Source organism: Chanodichthys erythropterus, chromosome 12 (genome assembly GCF_024489055.1).
Source record: "Chanodichthys erythropterus isolate Z2021 chromosome 12, ASM2448905v1, whole genome shotgun sequence".
Taxonomy (NCBI): domain Eukaryota; kingdom Metazoa; phylum Chordata; class Actinopteri; order Cypriniformes; family Xenocyprididae; genus Chanodichthys; species Chanodichthys erythropterus.
Window position 1 is genome coordinate 3,035,296 of NC_090232.1, and position 19,454 is coordinate 3,054,749.

A 19,454-nucleotide genomic window follows, 5' to 3' on the forward strand; every position below is an offset into this window, starting at 1 on the left:
CTGTTCCTGTTTCCTTTTGTTCCCCATTTACCCACTTCTTTTCAATGCTGGGTTGTTTTTTCTACCCAAACCCTGGGTTGAGCCTATTGGGTCATTATTTTTTCCATGGTTGGGTAGCTTTTGAGTTATCCAGCCATTGGGACAGACCAATCTCACTGACAGTTGAATCAATACATCCGTCTTCCACCTGCCCTCTGACGCAACAACAAGTGTCTTTACTTCAACAACACCAGCTTTTTGCCCCCTTGTCAGGAGAGAGCATATCTCAACACCACCGAATCCATTACTTTGGTAAAATAAAGGTTTTTATACATTTTATTTTGTGTATAAAGTCTTCACAGAATTGTAAGTCATTTTATTTAATGCAATGCAAAATACAAGGATGAGATGTCAGTCATCTGAAAGCATTTTATGTGTTTATGTGCAGGTTATAAGGAGCCTGTCAGGATATCTTTCGGCTATGAGAAACACGGAGCAGTGCTCTGAGGTTTGTGCTGGGGTTTGGGCCCGTCATCGCTGCTTGCAGCTATATTTTTTATTGTTAATATATGTTCAGTGTAATTTAACAATTATTACACTAAAAAGAATTTACCATGATTTTAAAGTCTTTTGATCATAGTAGTACCGCAGTGTTGTACAGCGACCCATCACCGGTTTAGATTATGGCAACACGCCACTGAGCGTACACAGGATTATATGTGGAAAATAGAAGAAAACACTGCCTATAAAAGTCACGCTGAAACAGCATTGGACAGACCATTCTAGTGTCACCATCTGGGGTGAAGTCTCCATTCCCCAGACGGTGGTCCGCTGCGTGACAACATGTCCGCTCCTTCATTCAAGGAACCCAGCACATGAACCGTCCTCAGTGAACGGAGGTTTTTCTGTGCCTATAGGAGAAGCTTGCTTGTTAGTCTGTGCAGAGGGTGAGAGCTGACACCCCCTTGGTGTTTTATTAAGGCAACTATTGTGCTGTGGGGTGAATCTGCACTAAGATTTGTTTAGTTAACATTCTGAATGGCCAGCTCATGAGGGCACGATTCAGACGTCTCAGATCAAAAATAGGCCATCTTTCTTGGGGACGAGGAAGTAGTGGCTGTAAAAGCCGCATTCTGTAGGAACTCTCTCCATGGCGCCTTTTTCCAGCAGAGACTGAACTTCGGCTTGGAGGACATGAAAACTGCTGTCTGAGACTGAAGAGTGAACCACGCCCCTTATTAATAATGGTCTTGACTGAGATCAGAAAATTCACTGCTTTTTAATTCATGCTTTTTTTAATTTTCGTCATTTTAAATTGAAAATATAGACTATTTATGACAATGAAGGTAAACTAACCAAAAATAAAAAATAAGACTTACATATATATAAAAATAAAAACCCAGCAAACAGAAAAAATACAGCAAGTAATAATACACAAGATTTTTTACATTAACACATGATAAAGATTGTAATACCTTTTATGGTAAAATCATACTAAATAAGTCCTTAAGTGAGCTTACATCATAAAAAATGTTTTCTATTGCATTAAAAGTGAGACAGTCCAATAAAATATTTAAGGGAAAAGGTGGTCTTGCAAAACACATTAGTCAGTCTTGTATGAGCTGTATGACATCTGGTGAACACCACTTGATCAAACCAACAACATAAATTCAGTAATTTTCTCCTCTTTTCAGTGACTGTTGAAGCTTTATATACTCCTCTCCAATCACCAGCCAATCGCAACATGTAAAAAATCCACAAAGTGAATGAGGTGGCAGTCTTGAGTACCTGTTAGTGGAAATCATGTCCTCACGATGGGAAAAATGGACAATTAAAACAGGAGAAACACAAACAAAAACAGCAACACATACTACAACACATCCATAGATGTACAAAAACAAGAAAACAACAAAAACATATAGGACAAAACACATTCACTGTTTAGTGTTTAGATTCAAACTCATCATCTTGGTATCTAAATTATGCAAAATGCCTCCCCTACTCTCAAAGTCTAAACATAAAACTAAGCAAAGTCTTTTAAAGAGATTCTCATCTTGTCTCTTGTCAAATTATTTGCATATTTTACGGTAGATTCATTCAGAACCTCAGAATGAATTTCCAACAGTGTCAGTGTGGCGCAGCAGACAGAAGGTGGTTAAAGGGGTGGTTCAATGCGATTTCACTTTTTTAACTTTAGTTAGTGTTTAATGTTGCTGCTTGAGCATAAACAGTTTCTGCAAAGTTACAGTGCTGAAAGTTCAATGCAAACGGAGATATTGGGCCCTATAATACACCCGGCGCAATGCGACGCAAGGCGCAGCGCAAGTGTGTTTGCTAGTTTGCGCCCGGCGCCGTTCGCGTTTTCCCGTTCAGCGCCACGTCCTTAAATTAGTAAATGCATTTGCGCCAGTTAGTGCGCCCATGAGCGTGCTGGTTTAAAAAAGAGGTGTGTTCAGGCGCATTGCTATTTTAAGGAGCTGAAAATAAACTGCGCCATAGACCAACTCAAACCTGGTCTAAAGTCTAAAGTCAATGGCGCAAAATTTTTTTAGGAGAGCGCGTTGGTAGAAACTGCGCCTCTGGGCAGCTACCAACCTGCTAACCAATCTGAGCACATTGCGTATGTCGGAGGGAGTGGCTTCATAGAAGCAGGAAGTCAAACGAGCCGTTCATATGACAGTGGAAACAGAGGTGTAGAATAAAGGTAAAATATATGAAAAATACAGCGTTTTCAAAAAAAACGAAGCATTAAGACATGTTAAACTGCGCCCCAAAAACACAATCAAACCTAGAAAATAAACACTGAACCACCTCTTTAAAAAGCAACAGATAAAATTCAATAACAGTCACAAATATGAAGGCACAGATGGTTAAAGGTCCAGTGTGTAATATTTAGGAGCATCTATTAACAGAAATGCAATATAGTATACATAACTATGTTTTTAGTGGTGTATAAAGACCTTATATAATGAGCCATTTTATCTACACACACCATGTGTCCCCCTTTTATCAAAGTCGCCATTTTGCGCCACCATGTTTTTAATAACCCTAAATGGACAAACTACTCTACAGAGCATGTGTGCTTGACTGGCACTCTCTTCTGTTTCAGACGACGACATCTTTGTCCTGTGTCAGCCACCATAGCTTCTCTATGTGCTTCGAAAGGGAGTTATATTTGTGGCCTGAGCCGTTGGTTGCAATTTGCAACCTCACCGCTAGATGCTGCTCAAATTTACACACTGCACCTCCAAGAGCTCCGGATGATTCAGTAAATCTGGGATTTAGAGCAGATGACCAGACATAATGGTTTTCCACAAGGAAGTCTTTGGTCTCCCACAGCAAGCATCATTCTGTTGTTTTGTTAAGGTTTCTCCTCTTCCACAGAAGCAGAGATATTCATTTCTAGAAAGTAAAATAAGAATTTGTGTGTAGAGAAACTAAATCAGGAACATAATCAGGAGCATAAACTTCAAATGAACACTCAACTTGAATTATGGATGAGAGAAATCAGACTCTTGCAGTCCAGAAACTCACTGATGTGCAATTATCTTACCATCATTGTTTTCTTCTTCCTCCTTTTCCTTTTCTTCTTCCTCCTTTTCCTTTTCTTCTTCCTCCTTTTCTTCTTCTTCTTCCTCCTTTTCTTCTTCCTCCTTTTCCTTTTCTTCTTCCTCCTTTTCCTTTTCTTCTTCCTCCTTTTCTTCTTCTTCTTCCTCCTTTTCTTCTTCCTCCTTTTCCTTTCCTCCTTCTAATTCTTCTTTCTCCTTTTTCTTTTCCTTTTCTCCTTCCTCATTTTCATTTTCTTCTTCTTTCTCCTTTTCCTTTTCTTCTTTCTCCTTTTCCTTTTCTTCTTCCTCATTTCCTTTTCTTTTTCTTCCTGCTTTTCTTTCCTTTTTCTTTTCTTCATTCACTTTTTCCTTTTCACTCTCTATGAAATCACAAATATAAACAGACAGCAGTCAAGAACAGCTAAAAACTAAGATTGTCAAAAACACATCAGATTCAGAGAATACAGAGTAAAGAATTATAAACAAAAATGTCAAACATTTTCAGTGTCTTTATCATCTTTATTATAATGTGATGATGATATTATTCACTTTTAGAGATCATGCAGTAGAATTATACTTGACAAAGAGAGCAATCCACTGTAAACATAACTTCAGTAAATTTTGTAAATCTTTATCTTTATAAATAACTATTGAGGTGATTATTTGTCACATTAGCTTTACTGAGAATATACCATAGATATTTTTGAATACTTGTAATAAGAGATGACAATTTATTACATCTTACCGTCATACTTTGACAGTGAAGAATATATTCCTTCAGTATCATTTGTGAGAAAGAAAGAAGATCCATTAGTTTGTCCATTTCATGCACAATGGTACAGAGTAGTACATTACTAATAATAAACACTCATTAAATAATGAAAAGCTAAATACACTTTTGTAATTGTTTAAAGATCAATTATTTGTATGCATAAACAAACAAACTCACCTTTGACATATTCATAGCGGTCATCAAAAAGATCTGGTGTAAAAAAAACAAAATGTAAATACAAACTGATCAATTATCAGACTATAAATAAAAGTACTGTTGACTGTACATTTTGAAACAATTGAATTGTTTGCTAGTATGGCACATGAGTAACAAACACACAGTACTAAAGAGATAAGAACGCATTTAGTAAAACAGGGATAAAATTAAAGACAAACACTTGCAGCTCTTCTATGTTCCACTTTCCTGAATGAACACCAGAATTAGTGCAAAAGCTAAACTAAAACTAATTATAGAATAAACAAATACACTGTCTAACAGTTGGAGAAAAATATGTGAATTTAAGCTTCTGAGCAAAAAACACATATTCTAAAAGATAAAACACAATAGTTAACATACTTTGAAAGTGATTGTTGCATTTATACAGGAAAAAGAGGGAACAGCCAATGATGATTAGGATAATGATGACAGTAAACCCAATCATCTTCAAATATCCGTGTTTTGATCCATCTAAAGAAAAAAACATTAGCTTAATTTGCTAAATGTTCAGTTTTCACATTACAAAATACATTAACATGACCTAAACTTACATAACTGACATAATCATAATATTGGAAATAGTGTATATTTAGTGTGTGATGAAGATATGACACAACCATAAGGTTTTGTGCTAATTCTGATCACAGGACAGAGTATTATATCAATACAGTTATCCACAAGGAAGTCCTTTTGGGTCTTTTCTTTTTCTTTTTTCTTTTTCTTTTTTGGGGAGGGGGGTGTTATTTTTTAATTTTTCCTGGTATTTTTCCAGTGTTTGGGTAGTTTTTTGTTTTACCCAGATCCTGGGACAGACATCATAACCCAGGAGTTGAGTTATTTATTGTGGGCTTTTTGCGCCCTCTTCAGGAGAGAGCAGAGCAGCTCCATCAAATTGGTGTATGTCTTTTAACTTTCTCTGATACACGTTTGTTATAGCAAAAAAAGCAAGAGAAACTCTGATCAGATGATGTTGGTCACTTTTTAAGTGATGGTATAGTCATCATAAAGTGGTCTGATTCACTGATACTAGAGTCTGGTCTCTGACTAAATTATTTAAAGGATTAGTCCACTTTTAAATAAACTTTTCCTGATAACTTACTCGCCCCCATGTCATCCAAGATGTTCATGTCTTTCTTTCTTCAGTCGAAAAGAAATTAAAGTTTTTGATGAAAATATTCCAGGATTTTTCTCCATATAGTGGACTTCACTGGAGCCCAAACAGTTGAAGGTCAAAATTAGTTTCAGTGCAGCTTCAAATTGTTCAACACGATCCCAGATGAGAAATAAGGGTCTTATCTAGTGAAACCATTGCTCATTTTCTGAAAAAAATAGAAAATTATATAAGTTATAGCCATAAATGCTAATCTTGAAGTAGCTCTCTTCTTCTTCTTCTTCTTCTTCTCCTCTATTTGAATTCCAGCAGTGTAGACACTGCTAAGTGTATTACTGCCCTCCACAGGTCAAAGTTTAAACTAACTGTTATATACTATTGAACTAGCATATTGCATATATTCAATTTTTTTCAGAAAATGAGCAATGGTTTCACTAGATAAGACCATTATTTCTCATCTGGGATCGTGTTGAACAATTTGAAGCTGCACTGAAACTAATTTTGACCTTCAACTGTTTGGGCTCCATTGAAGTCCACTATATGGAGAAAAATCCTGGAATATTTTCATCAAAAACTTTAATTTCTTTTCGACTGAAGAAAGAAAGACATGAAGATCTTGGATGACATGGGGGTGAGTAAATTATCAGGAAAAGTTTATTTAAAAGTGAACTAATCCTTTAATATTAGTTGTAGTTTCACATGCCAATACTATAACAGTGCTGTGATACTATAAACAATTGTATTAAATCATAATGCAGAAAATGTTTTGTCAAGGTCATGCAGACTCACACAGACATCAAGAGTGATAACACGAGTGTATGAATCTCAACAATGGTGATATTACATACACAATTCAGATCAAATCACAACGTCACAAAACAAGCTACTAAAGTCACAAAAAAAGCTTAATTGATTGTCACCATTATTGAGATTCATATGTTGATTGTTGATTATTGAAGAATGTCTCCTAAACGACTGAGGCATTTTGTTGTTGGATATAAGAATGAATGTAACAGTCTGCGCCGCTGAAGACGGATTTTGTTTTTAAAGGGAAAATGCCCCTGGATCTACCTCTATGTGTTTATGTCTGCGCTAAAAAAGTTGGTTTTGTTAAAAAGTTCCTGAAGGATGAATCAGTACCTCCAGAAGACATGAGTAACCCTATCCACAAGTTTCCTACGCCCCATGAGGCCTTGTTTTTGACAAGGTAAAAAGGGTGTTTTTTTTCCCCCCACAACCATTCAGAAATTTTAATCAAAGTATGTTATAGACTTTTCATGAAGACCTTATCATACTAACTTGAATCATACTAACTTGTAGAAAATCAGCATCCGATGTCCCCTTTAAATTAGGATATTTTACTTTAATTCTTCAGGGTTATTTGCTTCCATTCATTTGACCATTTTATCATTTAACTGTTTTGTTACTGTTTAATTACTGATTATTTTTGTAATTTTACATACATTTGTTTGTAATTTACGAAAACAGAAAAAATACAGTATAAAACAAAGTAATTTTCTGTAAAAAATATGTGAATTACTGTAATTTTTCATTAATGTCATAATACATAAAATAACAGCCGAGTTGTTAATTTACATATATTGTTTGTAATTTTACAGAGTTTTAAGTATAATTTAAAATAAAAGAAAATTACTATTAAAAAAATTAAGTAGTAAATTTAGTATTATAGTAAAAATGCATCAGCCCATTATGTTGGGTAAAATTAACCCAACATGTGTTATATCCTGTATTTACCCAAATTGGGTTGTTTTTAACCCTCTTTTTTAGAGTGTGAATTAAGTAGTTGCCCTAATAAAGTATACAGTCATGTCAGTAAAAAAGTATTTTTCTACCAAAATGCATTGTGATCATTTAAGGTTCTATTAAGGTTCACTGCAGATATAAACATAGCAGGTCTGACATCAGTGATCATGTCCATGTCTGTACAATGGTAACATTTTTGGACATTTAAGTCACTTAAAAATGTATACATTTCACTACATAAATACAACTTCTGAATAGGAAGGAGGATTTCAGCACCAACTAAAACAATATTAATCTGACTCTCAGTGACTTTCTTCTAAAGTAAGTAATGTTGAAGTATACTGCAGTCTCACCTTTAAACAGATCTCTCTCATAGAGCGGATCACTGGTCTCCTCACTCACTGCGTTCTTCAGTGTACAGGTGTAGAAGTTATCTAGATTTCCTTCATTTTTGACTGTGATAGACTCTCCTTTCGGAGTGATTGGTGAACCCGTCAGTGTTTCTCCAGCAGAATTCTTCCAGATTATCGTTTCACTGTACTCACATGTTAAATTCACAACATCAGGGTTATCTTTGATCTTCTCTATTTTTATCACAGGTTTGGGGACCCGCTCTGTGAAGGAAACAGGGAAAAGCACATGCTACCAAGTCCAAAACACATGATAATACTCTGGTAACTTTTGTCAGTGTGATGAATATTATGTTATCATTCAATTCAATTTAGCCTTAAAAAAATACTGGTAAATATTCTATAATCATTATATTGTAATATTCTGATTATAAGATTAGGCTTTTAAAATATTTCAATAACCAATATTCACTCACCCATAACAGTCAATGTGAATCTCTGTTTCTGCTCTTTACTGTTGATGTCAATGGTATAAACTCCACTATGTTCAACTTTTAGATTAGTGATAGTGATTTGTCCAGTCGTATTATCAACAGTTGTGATGTTTTTGAATCTCTGAATAGGGATCCAAGTTTCTGTTGCTCCTTCTTTCCATACAATCACCTTGTCAACATATCCAGCAGTGTTTATGTGTTTCCAGATGATGCTGGTGACAGGAGGAATAAAGTCTGGGCGAAAAGAAACTTGATCACCCTCTGCTTTCATCACATCTACACCTAAAGAATAAAATATGAGAGAGTTTTTTTAGTCAACATTCAACAAGCAAGTCTGTGTGCTGGCTAGTTTATGGCAAACATGATCAACAAAAAAAGCAGGCCTACCTAAAAGTAGCCTATAAATTGCTGTATTTGGTAATAGTATGGTATTGAAATATGTAATATACATGAAATACATGTAAGGAACACAATATATAATAAATATGATTATTATCGTGATATATTAAAGTAACCACGTTATAATAATCTGAACTATAAACTACACACATTTAGTATGGATGTGGACCTTGACATGCACTGTAGAAAACTGCCAAATTGTTTTACTGTGATTTCACATTACAATGTTGTATTAAATCATGCCACTATAATAAATTTATTTTTTTTTCACTGTAATTGTTTTGAAGTCACTATAATGGTGTTACATTGGTTTGGGATCTTGGACCCTCTGTATTCATATTTAAATTTCTGTTCTAGCCAAGTCAGAAATTTAAAAAAAAAAAAAAAAAAAAAAAAAAACATTTGTTAAAATGATGACAAGCTAGAATATGAAATAGTTTAGTGAAACTATTCTTAGCATGAATACAACGATTTTGTTTTAGTATTATTTAAGAATGAAAATTTACCAATAACTTATTTCAAATTCATAGCTGTTTGTAGATGGATCTTTCACAATACTAAAACAATTTATTTATCAGATGACATCATTTCGTAAATACCACCTAATGATGCATAGACATAAATACTTGACACACAAAACATAACAATGGTGACACTCAACAAATAATAAAAACACTTACACAACAAAATAACATTACAAATTAAACAACACAAACTGATAAAAGCGAAGCAAAAATAAGTTCAGCAGCAACCAACTAGAATCAAGAAACTATTCATGCCGCACTGCTTGCTGGGTACCTTCATAGTACATACGCACTGTAGTATGATGTATGATGAAGTATGATGTTGTTTGTTTAGTCCATTTTGTGTTTTCCAATACTGTAAACTCACAGTAAAATCACTTTTTTAGTGCCGTTAGATACAATAAAAGTCCTACTATGAAATTACTGTTAACGTAATGCAATTATCCTGGAATATAGGCCTATTGTAATTTCACACTAAATATTTAACAGTGTGTGGCTAATAACCTAAAATAACAATGTAAATCAAAACTAGGCCCCATCAGACGCTGTCATGAGTACAATAATCTACAATACATCTCAGTCATTTGATATTTGTAAATTTGTAAAACTTGAAGTAACCAAGAGAACATTTTTTATGCTAGCTTTGATCGAATGCTAACGGATGCATCAAGTACCTGAAGCGGCTCCTGTGGCGATGAACACAGTGCAGATGACCGTCAAGTATCTTAGAAGTAACTTCTTCATACAAAGTCCAAAGTCCATGCATTCTTCTTCTTCTATATTTTTCTCAGAAAGTATGAGCACCCCTGAGACGCCATGAAAGAAAGGACTGAAACTGCGGAAGTCCAAAAAGAAACCGAAAGTTATCAAGTTTTTTTATTATTATTATTATTATTATTATTTATTTATTTTTTTTATAGTGGGATTACCGAAATTAATCAAGTAACTAAATGCATTGACTCACTGCCAGGGTCGAGGATTTCACGCACAATTACAAAAATATTACAGACCTGCGGGTTTTGTTATTATGGGCTACTTTTATAACGTACCAAGGTCTCCAAAAACGTTTATTTGAAAACAAAAAACAAAACTAAACAACATGAAAATGCATCGTTTACAAATGTGTATTGATCAACCTATAGACTTCTGAAAGCAAGTAAAGGAGAGGCGGTACAGAGAGGCGCGTAAAATCAGGACAAAAAAAAAAAAAAAAAAAGAGTGAATGTGGCGAGAGGAAAAGTGATCGAAAATACTGTGGGCTATTAATAGGCTAATGGTCTTGACCCATAAAATCCGCTGTTTTTTAATGAATTTAATTTTCGTCATTTAAAATTTTATATAAAGAAAGATAGGGTAGAGTGGGGGAAAACGCCCCCCTTAAGGAAAATGTGACATTACAGTGCAACAAAACATAAATGTGACTAGAATTGCCATCCTGGTTTTGAGTGACTATGGCAGGAGTTATTCACCAAATATTAAAATTGCTCAGCCTTTATAATTAATTAGTATTTTGACTGAAAATATTTTTGTACAAAGGGGGCGTTTTGCCCTAGCGGTGGGCGTTTTGCCCACAAGACAAACAGAAAACCCTAAATAAATATTAAACTTATAAATTTATATATTTATGTAGTAAAATATATCCAATAAATGCATTAAGCCACCCAATTTCATTGGGTCACCTAACCACCTTTCATCAGTGAGCTAACTGTGCTATCAAGCTAGTCTAATGCTCACTTGAGGTAATTTTTATTTTTTATTTTATTTATTTTTTGTTTGTTTAAATATTTTGATTTTACTACCTAGTTATACTGCATTAAGTGTAAAACAAAGGATTTGATAGACAGAAATATGTTATTATAGTAATTATGATAGAGAGAAACTATGCCCTCTGGGGGGCGTTTTACCCCACAAGCTACGACTTTTTAAAAAAATGTTTAATTTTTTAAAATATAATCATATTCCTTATAAATAACATATCCTCTCAAACTACAGACTTCGCTATTCATCTATCATACATCACTGTGATATCCTGCAATATTCTCTTAAACACTTGTTTACTAATATCTGAAAATTATAGCGCTTATCATGTAATCCTCTTCTCTTCAAATACGTCGCTGGTGTCAGCTTCTCCAAGTAGATTTGTTTATCCCCGCTGTCAAACGTAGTGCATAGCAACAGTGAAAATGTATATTGACTACCTCTGATGCTTATTTTGAGAAAAACAGGTGGGGGGCGTTTTCCCCACTCTACCCTAATTGCTTATCTAACAATCAAACTTTGGCACACAGCAGACCAGTCACATCACAACTCAATCCACAAAGTGTACAGCAGCTGGATCTGAGGCAGGAGACATTATCTCCAGACACACATTAATTTCAGTCATCTTCTCTTCCTTTAAGTGACTGTTGAAGCAATATACTTCTCTCCAATCACCAGCCAATCACAACATGTAAAAAATCCACAGAGTGAATAAGGTGGCAGTCATGAGTACCTGTTAGTGGAAAGCATGTCCTCATGATGGGAAATGGACAATTAAAACAGGAGAAACACATACAAAAACAGCAACACATCCATATATGTAATGTACAATTTAGAGCCGATGACCAGACAAATGTGTCGAGAAGATCTTTACATTTGAAGAGTCAAAAGGTTCATGATGAGCATCAGTCAATCACTGTCATTTCTGAGGGGAAAAATGCTCATTTTTAATACATAATTTAAAACAGTTCAAGTTGATTTGTGATATTGCACATATTAATGATTTTCCAGAGAAGAAGTAAACTTACTCTGGAAGTGTTTCATCTCCTACAGCAATCAGCACAATAACCTTCAACAACAACAGTGACATGAAATCATAATCGAGCCTTTACTTTATTAATACACATTCCTAGAGAACAATTAATGAGTGCATCGATTTATCTTCACAATCTTTCATCAAAATGATCTTTCCTTTTCTTAAATGTTAACCAATAGCCTAATTCAAGCATTTTATAGTAGCCTATTTAATTGTTTTAGCAAAATTGGCTCCATTCGTTTTACAATCTGATAAAATCAATGAATAAAACAATTAGTTTTCTCACTGAATATCTGATTTTAAATATGTCACATTATTAAAGGAAAACAGGTTGCAAAATGGCAAATTGCCTTATGTTTGGGACAGAGGTTTGAATGTTTATTTTTAGTTTTAAGCAAACGATTAGCTCAGATGAAAGAAATAAGTTTCAAATGTTTTAAAAGATTAAACACAACAGTAGTCTTACCGTATAAAGTTGGTATAAACAGGAAAAAGGTGAAAAGAACCTTGCAGATCAAAACGATGGAAATACAAGTGACAAATACCCTGTTTGAATCTAATAAAAAAAATTAAACTTATAAAACAAATTCAACCCTAGAAAACACATTTAAATGATCAAAATTAGATTTCTAAAAAAACAAAAACAGAGAGTATAGCGGAAGAGGAAGAAACTGTCCGTGTCTGAGTGCGACAAGACTACGAACCACATGCATGAAAATGACCATACGAGACGTTAACAGGTCACAGATCGTGCTCCATCTCTTCAGGCCTCAAGAGTCTCAAGCCCCTCAATCCCACCCCCATGAACACAATTTAATCTGGACACGATTTGAGTTAACTTCAATTGTAGAAGTAAACTGCTCTTACCCTCAAACAGATCTCTCTCATAGACCGGATCACTGGTCTCTTCACTTGCGCCGTTATCTAGTGTACAGGTGTAGAAGTTTACTGGATTTCCTTCATATTTGACTACTAAAGTCTCTCCTTTCGGATCGTGTTTTGAACCATTCAGTGTTTCTCCAGCAGAATTCTTCCAGATGATCGTTTCATTGTACTCACATATTAAATACACAACATCAGGGTTATCTTTACTCCGCTCTGTTTTTATCACAGGTTTGGGGACCCGTTCTGTGAAAGAAAAAAAAAGATGTTGGTATCAGATGATAATACTATGGCATTTACTACAAGTTTAATACAAACCATAGCATCCCAAAACAAAAGCACCACCATGTTTTTGGACATGTACCATGGTATATATCAAAGTACCATGATTTCATAATCTAATACCATCACTGACTGCCATAATACAGTGATGGCAATCATTCAGTACAATATATACCTGGTATGGTATTGAATGATTGCCACAAATCATGGTATTTACATGGTAATTCAAGGTACAGTATTTCAAAGAACACTGCAGTATGTTCTAGCTTTTGATAAAGTCAGTTATTGTTAAATTACAATTAACATATACTGTACATTGATATATATACAATACAAAAATGATTATAATTTTTCACAAATACTGGTAAAAAAGTTGACAGAATTACTAGCTATAGTGTAAGTGAAAGTGAAGTGACGTGAAGGCCAAGTATGGTAACCCATTTGTCCATTTGCATTTAATCCACCCAAGTTAGTGCACAAACATTAGGAGTAGTGAGTAGTGAACACACACACACACACACTGCAAACACACATCCAGAGCAATGGGCACCCATTTTTGTTGTGGCATCCTGGAAGTGTTAGGGATTTGGTGCCTTGCTCAAGGGCACTTCAGTCATTTCCTGCTAGTATTGTGACTCGAACCCGTAGCCTTCAGGTTACCAGTCTGACTATCTAACCATTAGAGAGTCTCTACCACAACTGCCCCTATATTATGTTAAAGGGGACCTATAATGCCCCTTTTACAAGATGTAATATAAGTCTTTGGTGTCCCCAGAATGTGTCTGTGAAGTTTCAGCTCAAAATCCCCCACAGATCATTTATTATAGCTTGTCAAATTTGCCCCTATTTAGGTGTGAGCAAAAACACGCCGTTTTTGTGCGTGTCCCTTTAAATGCAAATGAGCTTTAACAGCTCAACAAAAACAAAGCTGGAGAATCTCACGCAGCCAAAATGAGGATTGTCAGTAACGGTGTTCAGCTTTACATTGTTCAAACCGGAGTCGACACTGATGGAGAGACTCAGGAAGAAGTTACAACTTTTAGACGTTTCTGAATGGTTAGTGGATAAATTTATGTAGTTGCTGTGGAGTTGATTCAACTCATCCACTAGCATGTGCCGTCATGTTAATCTTTTGTGCAAATCCAGCGTTGAATTGATCCTCGTTTGTGAAGCAGTCCGGAGTAAAATGACGGCATGACAACAACACTCTACTACAACAACTCTTCCTCTTCTCTAAAGCAGCCCAACATGGCCCCGCCCCCTTTGTTGCGTGTTCTCGGGGGCGGGGTTTATGTAAATTTGGGGGTTTGTGATGTCACTAACCGAGAAGAAGCTTGTTGTAGTCCCTACTCGTCATTTGTTGTAGTCCTTAAAAAGCGATTTCTGTAAAAGAAAATATCTCCCTTTGCATTGAACTTTGAACGTTGTAACTTTGCAGATGTTGTTTATGATCAAACAGCAACATTACACACTAACTAAAGTTAAAAAAGGGAAATCATAATCAAGGGCCCCTTTAAGTAAACAAATCATAATAACAATATGATTTTACAGTATTAATATTAATCAATATAATAATCAATATTCACTCACCCATAACAGTCAATGTGAATCTCTGTTGCTGCTCTTTACTGTTGATGTCAATGCTATAAACTCCACTGTGTTCGACAGTTAAATTAGTTATAGTGATTTGTCCAGTCTTCTCATCAACAGTTGTGATGTTTTTGAATCTCAGATTCGGGATTAGAATTTCTCCTTCATCCCATTCAATCACCTTGACAACAGTTCCATCAGTGTTTATGTGTTTCCAGATGATGCTGGTGACAGGAGGAATGAATTTGTCTGGACGAAAAGAAACTTGATCACCCACTGCTTTCTTCACATCTACACCTGATGAATAAAATATGAGAGAGTATGTTAGTCAACATTCAACAAGCAAGTCTCTGTCATTCACTACAGTCATTTAATATTTGTAAATTTACAATACACTATGATATCATTAAAAACTAAACAGCTTTAGGGTCGACAAAAAACAGATCCTGCGCCATCTTTGATAAAACTTAATAAACATCATGTAGATCTACCTGAAACAGCTTCTGTGGTGATGAACACAACGATGACGACCAACAACAAGCTTCGAGGTGACATTTTTGTTAGACAAAGTACATGGTGATAAACTTTTCTTCGACAGTAAATTTTGCTCAGAATGTCTTTACATGTAAAAGACGAGGTGTAAGAATGGAGAATACAGAGGAAGTACAAAAATAGAAACCACAAACATGCGGCATTGAGTTGGTCTTTCACTCTGATCCATAGGACACAACTTTAAAGTGCATGTTTAATGTTCATACTTTCCTAAAGACACATAAATCTCCATCTGAAATATATATATTAAATGGACGTCTTAACACATTTTGCATTTGACAGAAAATTTTATTCAAAGTGATTTACATTGCATTCAATGTTTAGAGGAGACCGGGGATGAAAGTAACACCTTTTGTTTGAGCAATGCTCATTGGTTGTTTGTGCTAAATCTCTCAAAATCTGATTCATAGTTGTCACATTTGTCTACTACAAATATAACTCACTTGGACAGGTGTCAAAGATGAGTTATGTGAGTTAACGTCAAACACAAAGAGTAGATGGCGATTTGCTGAAATAAGATCCTCACAAACTAAATTTACGTTACTGAAGAACAAAGAATAATCAGTTTTGAATAAAGTGAACCATTTAAAGTGACAAAAAACATTGTAGTGTATTACTTCTATTACTTTAAATTTAGCACAAAACAATTGCTGCGTGTGTTTGTGTGAGTGTTCGTGTGTCTGTATTCCTGTCACATAACTATAGAAGTGAATTGCGACTTATTTTCTCAGAACTGCGTGATACAAAGTTGCAATTCCGAGATATAAAGTCAGAATTGTGAGATATAAACTCGCAATTATGAGAAAAAAGAATTTGACTTTATAACTGAACTTTTTATCTCACAATTCTGACTTTATAACTCACAATTCTGAGGGAAAAATTCAGGAGTTCAGAATGAATTTAGCATTAACTTTAGATTATATATGTCATGTATAGTCTTGGTTTTGTTTCATGTTTTATTTTGAGGTTTATGTATGTCTTATTGTTATGTTTTCATTGCTTTAGGCTTGTTTGAGATGAGCAAATTCTGCGCAGAACCGATCACCGGTGATCACCGCGAGATGCATGCCGGTTAGAAATGTGTCCGAGGGTGGGCCGCCTTGCTCTGATGTCATGCCGACGTGTGTCAAAAACCTCTCGCGAGTGCGAGGCGGACGTGTCGGATTCTGCAGTCGAGCGCAGTTGCTCTCCACCGACTGCGCTGACCAAAAGCATGATCAGAAATAATTGTGCATAATTGTGCTGATCTTCCACTTTCACTTCACATTTTGAAATTTTATTAAAATGCATTTTATTAAAATGCAACATTGCATGCTTGCAATGTTTATACTTCCCTAAAGACAAATAAATCTTCATTTGAATTATTTTTTTAAATAAAAATTAACACATTTCACATTTAATAGATTATATTTTTTTGAAGTGATTTACACTACATTCACTGTGTACGCCTGCAAAATTTCTCATCTCACCTTCTTGAGAACAAACAATCTGCATATTTAACAGTAGATTCATATATTCATAACCTGAGGATGAAGGTCCAACACTGTTTGTGCGGCCCAGCAGACAGAAAGGTCAAAAAACAACAGTCAAAGTTCAATAACAGTCAAAGTTATGAAGGAATTGTATAAGAAGAGAAAATAGAGAAAGTGTGAAAACAGAAACCGTAAACATGCATAATTGTGCTGATCTTCCACTTTCACTTCACAGTTTTTAAAAATGTATGAAAATGCATGTTTTGCAATGTTCATACTTCCCTAAAAACAAAAAAATCTCCATCTGAAATTAAATTTTTATTTTGTTTTTAAATAAAAGTCTTAACACATTTTACACTTGACATACGATTTTATTTGAAGTTATTTACACTGCATTCAATGTGTACTATTTTACTATACCATGCATTTATATGTGTACACCTGCAACTCTCTGTTTGGTGCCAGTAAGAGGTTCTCATCTTGTCACCCATTGAGAATAAAGTATCTGCATATTTAGATTCATAGATTCATAACCTGAATTTCCAACACCATTTGTGCGGCCCAGCAGACAGAAAGGTCAAAAAGCAACAGTCAAAGTTTAATAACAGTCAAAGTTATGAAGACGGTTTAGAGCTCCAGATGATTCAGTAAAGCTGAGATTTATAGAGTCCATGAGTCCATGGAGTCCAGCATCAATCACACACTCACAGCTGTTATTTCTGAGGGGAAAACAGTATTTCACATTATAAAACATAGTAATTATTTGCCAATAATAAATTAAATAATTAAACTTACTCTTGTAAATCTTGTGTCTCCCACAGGAAGCAGCACAATCACCTTAAAGAACAAGAACAACAGCGACACTCAGTCATTTACAGTCATGAACTCATTATCAGTCTTATTAATAGAGATATTATGTGATTCATGAGTTCATAATGGATAGAATGTTTTGAGCAAATTATAAACACAGAAAGGAAATGCTTTAATATGTTTTAAATGATCTTACAGTGAAACGCAATTATAATCAGGAAAAGGGTGATAATCACAGCGATCGCAGAAATGACAATTGCGATGATAAATCCTGTGTTTGATTCTAGTGAAGAAAAAACAATAGGTTATGCATATGAAACAATCTCCTGGGAGACACATTTATAAATGATCAGAATTAGATTATTAAATTGCATCTTGCATTACTGAATTATGACAATCGATAGAAACAAGCATATTCATCTAGTTACTTTCAGATTTATGTCGTCTCATCTTTGAACAGATCTCTCTCATAGACCGGATCACTGGTTTCTTTACTTGCGCCGTTATCAACTGTACAGGTGTAGAAGTTTTCTGGATTCCCTTCGTTTTTGACTGTGATGGACTCTCCTTTCGGAGTGATTGGTGAACCCGTCAGTGTTTCTCCAGCAGAATTCTTCCAGATGATCGTTTCACTGTATTCACATCTCAAATACACAACATCAGGGTTATCACTCGGCTCTATTTTTATCACAGGTTTGGGGACCCGCTCTGTGAAAGAAACAATTAAACAATTAATTCAAGCAGGGGTTCAAGCATTTAAGCCCTTTAAGCACATATGTGTAGAAAGATTAAGTTTTATTTAGCAAGCAGGTAACCACTTAAATCATTGAAGGAACAGACCATTTTCAGCCAAAACAGGCACCTATGGTCAGATCTCCGTAAAAGTTGGCATGCTTCTTTAGAGTCATATGCTGCATGTGCTCGCTTAATTTCGTGAAGTTCTCATTTAGGTATAGTTTTCATTTAGGATTTATAGGCTTTTGAGTATATTTTGCCACAGCCATTTTCTAAATGACCCTGTTAAAGTGACCCAAAGGGTAAAGTATAACTTTTCTTTTGATAATTATTGATCTAGAGAGTCCAGAGAATTGTCCTGTTACATGAATACGGAAATCATTATAAATATATAGGCATAGTATAGATATTACTATTAGGGTCCCGTCAAACAGTTTTTACAATCTGGCTTGAGGCTGATAAATAACGAAAGTAATTGATAAGGTCTTTATAAGAAATATTGTGAATCTATACCTAAAATACACTGCAATCATTAGACAATTGTAATATAGAATACAAAACTACGATGTTATTTATAACCGCCAAAGAATGAACACCGTGTCATTTCCAAAATGATGGTAAGTATTTAACTTACCTGAAACCGCTTCAGTGGTGATGAACACAACGATGGAGACGAACGTCAAACTTCGAAGTGACATTTTTGTTAGAAAAAATACACTTTTATTCACTTTTCTTCTAGATTTTGCACAGAGACGCAAACACGTTATATGAAACAGAAAATAAAAACATGCAGCATCTCCTCAAATACGCCTGACTGCTTAATGGGGCGGGGCTCCAAGCGTCGCTCCGCCCCATACCTACTCTGATTGGCTCGGTCGTCTTTCACAGGCACACATGATAGGACTGAGATTGTTCCGAGTTGTTTTCACTATAATGCACAGACAACATTAGCTTATCCCGCAATGGCAAGATAAATTAATTATGATAGAAAGCTTCGGTTTGGTCTAGTGCATGAAAAATATCCAGTGCATAACAATAAAGTGCACTGCATAAACTGCTTCAATAAACTGCTTTAATTTTTTCCTTTTTATATTTTCGATTTGGAGTGTGCTGTTTTATAATAACTGATTTACAGTAGGTTGTAGCTCACATCTTTTCTGACACCACACCAGTATTTATA

General features: G+C 35.0%; 2 protein-coding genes and 1 long non-coding RNA gene across 4 annotated transcripts; all 3 read right to left on the reverse strand.

The window, feature by feature from the left end:
- Window positions 1–1,230: 1,230 nt before the first annotated feature.
- LOC137031839 (capping protein inhibiting regulator of actin dynamics-like) lies at window positions 1,231–9,992 on the reverse strand. Of its 2 annotated transcripts, XM_067403146.1 has the most exons (8): window positions 9,832–9,992; window positions 8,217–8,516; window positions 7,744–8,004; window positions 4,876–4,986; window positions 4,477–4,509; window positions 4,273–4,302; window positions 3,533–3,907; window positions 1,231–3,381 (listed from the first exon to the last, which is right to left on the reverse strand). In XM_067403146.1, exons 1-8 carry the CDS (start codon window positions 9,917–9,919, stop codon window positions 3,341–3,343), a joined length of 1,239 nt encoding a protein of 412 aa, XP_067259247.1. In that variant the 5' UTR covers window positions 9,920–9,992; the 3' UTR covers window positions 1,231–3,340. The 2 variants fall into 2 exon arrangements, with proteins under 2 accessions (XP_067259247.1, XP_067259248.1); XM_067403147.1 differs by lacking the exon at window positions 4,876–4,986.
- Window positions 9,993–12,572: 2,580 nt separating this feature from the next.
- On the reverse strand, window positions 12,573–15,260 carry LOC137031586 (CD48 antigen-like). Its single transcript, XM_067402627.1, has 4 exons — window positions 15,197–15,260; window positions 14,706–15,002; window positions 12,819–13,079; window positions 12,573–12,580 (listed from the first exon to the last, which is right to left on the reverse strand). The coding sequence occupies exons 1-4, from the start codon at window positions 15,258–15,260 to the stop codon at window positions 12,573–12,575; spliced, it is 630 nt and encodes a 209-aa protein (XP_067258728.1).
- Window positions 15,261–17,169: 1,909 nt separating this feature from the next.
- LOC137033202 (uncharacterized) lies at window positions 17,170–19,038 on the reverse strand. The gene is made up of 5 exons (XR_010896832.1): window positions 18,909–19,038; window positions 17,968–18,247; window positions 17,736–17,822; window positions 17,525–17,566; window positions 17,170–17,448 (listed from the first exon to the last, which is right to left on the reverse strand). It is a non-coding gene; the product is annotated as an uncharacterized lncRNA (long non-coding RNA).
- Between the last annotated feature and the right edge of the window lie 416 nt (window positions 19,039–19,454).